Source organism: Euwallacea similis, chromosome 25 (genome assembly GCF_039881205.1).
Source record: "Euwallacea similis isolate ESF13 chromosome 25, ESF131.1, whole genome shotgun sequence".
Lineage (NCBI taxonomy): Eukaryota > Metazoa > Arthropoda > Insecta > Coleoptera > Curculionidae > Euwallacea > Euwallacea similis.
In genome coordinates this window covers 648,289-656,586 of record NC_089633.1, presented here as the reverse complement: position 1 = coordinate 656,586, position 8,298 = coordinate 648,289, and the positions used below count along the sequence as shown (strand labels likewise).

At 32.4% G+C, this 8,298-nt stretch overlaps 2 protein-coding genes across 4 annotated transcripts in view; one reads left to right on the top strand and one right to left on the bottom strand.

Moving 5' to 3' along the window:
- The window catches only part of sturkopf (lipid droplet associated hydrolase sturkopf), a 79,859-nt gene that overhangs the window by 38,884 nt on the left and 32,677 nt on the right, over positions 1–8,298 (bottom strand). The window lies entirely within an intron of this gene.
- On the top strand, positions 232–8,249 carry LOC136416836 (uncharacterized). 3 transcript variants are annotated; one of them, XM_066402205.1, is made up of 8 exons: positions 232–248; positions 883–1,251; positions 3,184–3,258; positions 3,315–3,484; positions 3,541–3,761; positions 3,840–3,976; positions 6,199–6,310; positions 7,947–8,249. In XM_066402205.1, the coding sequence occupies exons 2-8, from the start codon at positions 1,008–1,010 to the stop codon at positions 8,203–8,205; spliced, it is 1,218 nt and encodes a 405-aa protein (XP_066258302.1). In that variant the 5' UTR covers positions 232–248; positions 883–1,007; the 3' UTR covers positions 8,206–8,249. The 3 variants fall into 3 exon arrangements, with proteins under 3 accessions (XP_066258302.1, XP_066258301.1, XP_066258303.1); XM_066402204.1 differs by lacking the exon at positions 232–248 and having other exon boundaries at positions 794–1,251; XM_066402206.1 differs by lacking the exons at positions 232–248; positions 6,199–6,310; positions 7,947–8,249 and adding an exon at positions 5,454–6,054 and having other exon boundaries at positions 801–1,251.

Here is an 8,298-nt window from a genome sequence, read left to right as displayed (position 1 = left end):
ATTTCGAACGATTGGAATGAACCATGATGCTGTCATCGAGATAGGAAAAACCTCAACACTGAAAGTTACCGAACGTAGCTTAGGAATGATATAGCGTGTGGTTCAAGAATCATTCCATCTCAGTCCCACTCGTTACAAATAAGACAGTAAGCGAAACAAAATTATATTTTACATACCATGACCTTTAGCAAAGCTTTAACGCAAGTTAAAAATAGCCGAATAAGTTTCCGAAGTCTGATGAGTTGGAGGTAATATTTAAATTAATTATTTCTTATAAAATTCAATTACATTTCTTTTACTGATTAACAGTTTGCTGGTTATTGCAAGGAGTGCTAAATTCAATTAAATTAGAATAATATTTGGGTGTTAACTTGTGTATATTGAGTTAAATCCACATTTGAAATAAAAAATTAGATTATATTTACAATGCGCGTAATGATGAACATTTCTTTCTAGCTTGGAAGACTAGACAAACCCAACAAAAGTAGTGAATGTCGGAGCTTTTGCTTTTTTAATTTCTGTGTTTATTTTTAAGAAGGTTTTAATATTATTATTGTTGCGAATACAAATAATAAAAAATAATAAGTTAAGAGTAATTTTTGCAGATATTAACCAGCACAAAATTACCCTGGGTATGTGTTGTTTGTTAAATAAATTTATAGAAGTTTGTGGAAGTATATTTTTTTCCTTTTTCATGACGTAAGAATTTTGATTTTAATTTCATAATCTTAATTTGCTAATACACTGATGAACACAACAATATCGCAATTTAATAAACACTGTAAGCAAATTATTTATCAAACTAAAGTAATGTTGAAATCCTATCACCAACCTTTAAGAAATCATTTTTATTCAATACAACATTCAACAAATTACCAACAGCACTCGCAACTTACGCCAGAGCATAATCATCTAATTAAGTGATAGTATAAAAGACCTTCACCGCCTCTCCTCTGTTTCATTCCTTCAGTCTCCATCACCCAAGTTTCATCACTTGAACCAGCACAATGTACGAGAAAATCAACATTGACATATTAAGCAACTCTGGAATACGGATTGTGGATCTGCGAAGTGACACTATCAGTAAACCTACTCCAGAAATGAGGGAGGCCATGTATCGAGCTCCTGTGGGAGATGATGTTTATGGGGAAGACCCCACAGTGGCTAAGTTGGAAAAACAAGCAGCGGAATTGCTTGGCATGGAGGAGGCGGTGTTTGTTGCCAGTGGGACTATGGCTAATTTGATTGCAAGTAAGTGCAAACCCATTAGAAGGGATTCTGGATTAGTTTTTTTTAATTTGAGAATGTGAAGAGATGATTCTGGAAGTCTTGGATGAGTTATAGGTATTTGTTTAGTAGCTTGGTGATGAATATTTAAGCTGAGTAATGTAAAAAAGTTAGACTAGTTCAAGCTTTGCCTAGCTTATATTAAACTATGTTACCAGCTAATCATCCTAGTGTGTGTGTGTGTAAAAAGGGCTCAAACATTTCTCAAAATATTTTTGTACATTTGAGGTGGATTATGCATTTTCTGATAACTTGAAAGTTGACATATGTTCCCATGCTTGATTCAAATACGGTCAAATTCTTCAATGCATTGTTAACTTTGTCTAAAGCATTGAGAAATTAATTATCTTGTTCTAATAATTATTTCAATGGAAATTATCTTTTAAGTAAAGTTCATTAATATCCTTGATTATATTTCTTGGCTCTAAAAGTCAAATTATGAATATGTTGTTAATTTTATCAAGAGGATAGTTTTCATAGAAATTGAAAAATTAACATTTCTATATTATTTATTTTTTTAATGATTTGATTAATTAGATTGGCCTAGCCCTTAAGTGCCTGAAAATTAATGTCTAGGTAGCTTTGTATCTGAAAGATGGCTTTTATAGAAACGAAGATAATTTTTTTGTTTCTATTTAAATTTTCTTAGGAATAAAGTTGTTAATATCTTGATTTATTAGCTTTTGCGGGCCAAATTACTATTCTGCTGGTATGCCAAGACTCTATTCTCAATTTAACAGAAATTTTATGCTTCAACAAATTTCGATAATTTCGCCCTTAACAAAGTCTCCTCTATTGTCAGTCTGCGATGTCTTCCAATCCCCCCATAAAATATACCACGCAGTAATTTTTCCAGTTATTGATACAATTTTGAATGATAATTTTGAATGAAACTATTTTGGGTGATGAAAAGATGGTTCAAGGAAATATTGTTGCTAACCTTATTAGGACCAGAAATCGCTGCGTTAACAACGTATAAAAAATCATCAGTCTGATGATTCCTTTTTTTGACCTTTTACAATCTTTTGGGAGATTATTAATGATGTTGAAATGCTAATTTTTTCATTTTGGTACGTTTATTGAGTGATGGTTTCAATGTAATTGCTAAATATGAAACCTGTTTATCAAATAAATGAAAGTATACAGGACAATTCCCTTTGATCAATTATGTCGTAAGTCGTGATAAACTCACTTAACTGGTTGAAACCAGATATATTTCTTTTTCGTGCTAAAGGTCAGAATTCCAATTGGTTTATTAAAGATTAAACGACTACAGATAATGGATTGTCAAACACGTTTGGGTTCAGATAAGAATTCAGGAAGAAAAATACATGAATAATTCCTCCTGTTCAAATTTAATTAAAAAATATAAGATCTAAAAAATCCCTTTAGGACTGGGTCTCAGAAGGGCTTTTTAGAAGGTTTCTTCAACTTACAAGTTTCATTCACAATTTTATTTTTAATTTATTTATATAATATATTGAATTAACAAATATATTTTTAATTCCATATTTACTGATCTACAGGGTGTTTCAGAATAAGTTTTTCAACTGTTTGTTCATACAAATATGGGCCCGTTTTCGCTTTCTGTCTGAAATACAGCGTGGTAAAAAATTACTCTTTTTTTAGGTTTTTCCTAAATCCGTTCTGGCATTAAATATTTTTATAAAAATTGGGGTAAAATAGGTGTACTCAATTTTCATAAAAATATAATGCCGGAACGTACCAATTAGGAAAAAACTCAAAAAAGGATAATTTTTTATCAACTTATATTTAAGACAGGAAACAAAAACGTACCCATGTTTGTATGAACTTTTTTATTATTTCAGTCATAAAAACCGATAGTAAGCTATAGTAAGAGACTTATTCTAAAACACTCTGTATATCATTTTATAGTTATGGTGCATTGCAACCAAAGAGGCAGTGAAATCATCTCCGGAGATTTCGGACATACCTTCAAATTTGAGCAAGGTTAGTCGATTTCATCAACACAGAGAAAATTAAACATAAAATTGTCATGTTTTTAGGCGGTACTGCTCAAATTGCAGGAGTTCACACCGCCGTAATTAAAAACAACGAAGATGGTACCTTCAGCATCGACGATTTGCGCAAGAAAATCAGGAAAAACCCCGATTTCCATGAACCGATTTCTTCGTTAATTATCGTGGAAAATACTCACAACTTATGTGGAGGCAAAGTAAGCTACGATTTATTACCTTCGCAAAGGAGAAACTCTCACATAAACGGTTTAAGGTATTGCCCTTAGAATGGATGGAAAAGGTTCACAATGTGGCCCAAGAGTACAATTTGCCTGTGCACATGGATGGTGCTCGCATGATGAATGCTGCAGTTTATCTGAAAGTCCCACCTAGTAGGATAGTGAGGGATGTGGATTCTGTGTGCTTTTGCCTTAGCAAGGGACTTGGGTGTCCTGTCGGAGCTATTTTGGCTGGGACATCGGAGTTCATCGCCAAGTAAGCAATGATTATCAATAAAAAAAAACCTAATTTTTCTGTGTATCTTGTTTATCATTAATAAAATTCTTCCTCTAGAGCAAGGCGAGTACGTAAGGCTATAGGAGGCGGATGGAGACAGGCTGGAATTATTGCAGCTGCCGGTTTGGTGGCACTGGATAAAATGATCGGGAGACTTGAGGAGGACCATAAACATGCCTTCCAGATTGCCAAAGGTAAGAGTTCACTCCATGGAAGGTTGTATGAGAAGGGTTATTTACAGGTTTCTTGGAGCGCATTAAACTAACTGGGGATATGATTTAAAGTAATACGTTTCAATTCCACGGTTTTGCATGCTTTATTTTGCTCATTAGTAATTCATTTATAATAATTTTGGTACATAAATTCGGGCTTATTACTTTTATGAGGTGTTTGGGTAAATTTGCCTGTGAAAACGCGAATATAGTTTAATGTTTATGAAGATTTAAATAAGTATTTATAAAAGTTTAAATATTTATATTGACTCTATAAAAGTAATGGTTTACTAACTGACCTCATCAGCAATGGTCAACAGAATTAAGCAATGTCGTTCTATTACTAATTTAACGCTTATGTAATGATGAATGTTTAATAAGTAACTATTTGACGATTTCTACACGGGTGTATGTATCTTCAGTTTTATGGCTGCCTGGGCTATGTTATCCAACTGCTGGTTGCTATTCATGACTTGCACACCAGGGATGGCAATGAAATGGGTCTGTAGGTCTAACACGCGTCTATATCCCTAATGGTTCAGTAAAGAGATCTTTCATTTTATTTTTTTCTTTCATGAAATGCATCGTGTTGATAATGTTAAGAAAAAACAGAATCAATGAAAAGTCATGAACCTCACAAAGTTCTAGCCTATTAAAAGTTTCATCACATATGTTCTTGATGTGCAATTACCTCGTTAAGAGACTGTTAAATATCATTCTCAAGTTTCTAACATTGCCTTTAGGACTTTGAGACTATCCCCCATTTGGCCACAATTCACCAATATGTTCCCTCTCGGAAGAAAGAAAATATCACAATTAGAGCAAACTTTTCTAAGGCAAAGCCAAATCTGTACTCCTCTGCCTATTTATGAATTCCTTCCAGAGTGTTAGTCATAACTATACTACGTTACCAATTTTATGCTGGTGATCAACAGTGCAATATCGTCAGCATGTTAGAGAACCAAAACCCAATTTCGATTTTTAAAAAATTAAATTGGCATAAACATTGAATGTCAGTGGAGACAATAATGAGTCCCAAGCCAATCTCTTGCAGACCCTGTCAGATTCAATTAGGGTTCGTGGCACTTGATCCTGAAGTTCTAGTGTGATGTCACGCAGGATCTTTGGCAAACCTAGATTGAGCATCTTCTAGTACTGAGCTTATCCATATGAACATTTACATAAACTCTTGTAATGCCCGAAATTTTTGATTTATTGTTTTATTATTTCACTATATTTTCCTTTCGATGCTTGAACACGGACAATATCGTCCAAAATTTATGGCTTTGAAGATTTTAACTTTGTTGCATGTTACATATGTACATAGAAACAATTCTCAACTAAAAGAAAAATGCTTTGAAACCTCTAACATACTTAATGCGAGTCTCTTCTAATTAATGGAGTAAAATAGACCTATCCAGCCTTCAACTCAATATAAGGAAACAAAATGCCTTTACAGCTATCTATGCCACATCCTCAAACAATTTCCGAGTAGACCTCCAAACTATCCAAACCAATATGGTCCTGATGTATGTGGACAAATCCAGGATTCCCATTAAAGACTTGCAGAGACGACTACAGACTGTGTTAAAGACCGACAGTGTTAAGTGCAGTGTAAGGTGCATGTCCCTGAATCACGATTGCGTTAGATTCACCCTTTATTGGGAAATTACGGATGAAGACATTGCCTTGGCCTGCGAGAAGATACAATTGGTCATTAAGGAATACGACGCGATGTTTACTTTAAACTTGAACGGCAAATGTTGACATAGAGATTAGGTTTAGTGTATTTATTTATCAATAAAAGTATATAGCTCCTGTTAATTTGGGGTAAATATTGCATTTCTTGGAGTTATTGTAAAGATTATGTGAATTCATTATATAATTCCCTCATCATGGGGCAATAATTATGAAACGTTGTTTCATCAAAGTGCCATTTTATCGGAACCTAAACAATTTTATATTTTGATATATATTTTTAATCTAAAAGTTTAATGTTCAAGCAATGACCTGTGATATATTTTCCCCTACATTTTCGAATATGTTGATAAGTTGAATAACTATATTGATTTGTAATGATGGTAGGTTAGTATTTGGTAATAAAATTACTCTTCAAATATTTATTTTTAATTTTTCAATAACTTTATAACCGAAGATCTCTGAATAATATAGCAGAAATACCAATAGCTCTGTGCAATTTTTAGGTATAGCGGAGCTGAAGTCTGAATATTTCAAAGTAAATCTCTCAGAAATTCATTCAAATATTATTGTTATGCACTTGGATCCCAGAATCAGCCCCAAAGACACTCAAAAAAGGTAAAGTACTATATAACCGTTTTTCGTTTACAATTTCATTCCACAAAGAGTTGCATACCTATTGGATATATTTAAGTTATGCAGGATGTCTGGAAAGGTCATGTCATAAATTCTAGGGGTTACAGACAAAATATAAAAAAGATTCCCAGCGGCTTTCGTTACCAAGTTATTCGCTCTCAAAGTAAGAAGTCAAAAAAAGTATTTTTGCTGTAACTTTTAAAAAATTATCATGGTAACAATGAAAGTTAAACGGTTTAAATAACTTATAGTCGTGCTTATTTTCATATGTAAACTAATGTTTCATATGTCTTCTTTATAGAGGGAAAGTCAAAAACATTTTTTTTATTTATTTTTTTAGCGTGTTGACGAAATCAGTATTTTCTTTTATACTTTAATTTTTTCATAAGTTTTCTACAAAAAAACATATACCTTGCTTTAATCAATATCTTGTATCGTTTTTGAGAAAATTGCATTTTAATATCAACATGCACTATACACGTCAACAATTTGAAATCAAATAAAATAGCAATTTATTATAAAAAATGGTATGTATTTTAGCTAAAGTTATCGAGAATGTTTAATATGAGTACCTTGGACTGCAAGACAGCAGCTTCAACAACATTATCTTCTGCAAGTCCGAACTTTAGATGCATATCTGCATACTCCTTGTTGCTAAACTTCATGATATTATTGAAATACCTGATGTTGATGATATTGAATGTTGACATGAACATTTTGGATAACTTTAGCTGTAATATATATCATTTTTTACAATAAACTGCTATTTTATTTGATTTCACATTGTTGACGTGTATGGTGCATGTTGATAATAAAATGCGATTTTCTCTAAAACGGTACAAGATATCGATTAAAATAAGGTATACTTTTTTTTGTAGGAAAATTATGAAAAAATTAAGCTATGATAAAAAATACTGATTTCATCAAATTCACAAAAAAAATGTATGAATTTAAAAGAGAACTTTTTACTTCCCGTGTATAAAGAAGACATAAAACATTTGTTTACATATGAAAACAAGCACGATTATGAGTTATTTAAACCGCCCAACTTTCATTGTTACCATGAAAATTGTTTGAAAATTACAGCAAAAATACCTTTTTTAATTTCCTATTTTAAGAGCGAATAACTTGGTAACGAAGGCCAGCATTAATTTACGAATTTAAAATTAATAACGAAGTATTAGCATTATTTTAGCCTCCTTGTAATCCCTAGAATTTGTGGCGTGACATTTTCGGACACTCTGTATATGTACATGTATAGTATAAGATATGTTGAGAACTTTACTCGTGAGCTATACACTTACAAACAAGGCTAGTTTTCTATATAAACAATATATGCGAAAAACTATGTTATAGAAATACAGAGTGTGAAAATGTTCAATTTATTTTTAAATTCTATGTCACAGCTGCTTCAGTTTTTGAGATATCAAATTGAACTTTTGTAGGTATTTTAAAGAAATCTACACAACAACGATTCACAAGTTGTTTTCGGAGGTCAAAAGCCCTTTTACTATCCTGTTATATAGCGAACTAGCACCATTTGAGATGTAAAATATGTGGTCACTCCTAATACAAAAAATTCACACATCCTGAATTTCTAACTTAACTTACTTTATAGACTGGCAGCAATATATCCATCCGACCCCATCAAAGTCAGCGTAAAATGCAGTGCTCGAGACGACTGGATTCGTTTCGTGACCTTTTGGGAAGTGACTAATGAAGATGCAACTTTGGCCACGCAAAAAATAGTCTATGTATTACAAGAAATCGAAACAGACTTTGTCAATAATGGAGGAATCTCCGGTTTATCAAAGAAGACGTACACTCAAACTCTGGCAGCGATACAAGCTCAAACAAAGATCATATCAAAACTATAAAAATGTTGCTACTTTTTATGTAAATAGATTGTTATTGCTGAAAAGTTTCGTATTAAAGATAATATTACATTGTGGTATTGTTCCAAAATTGTG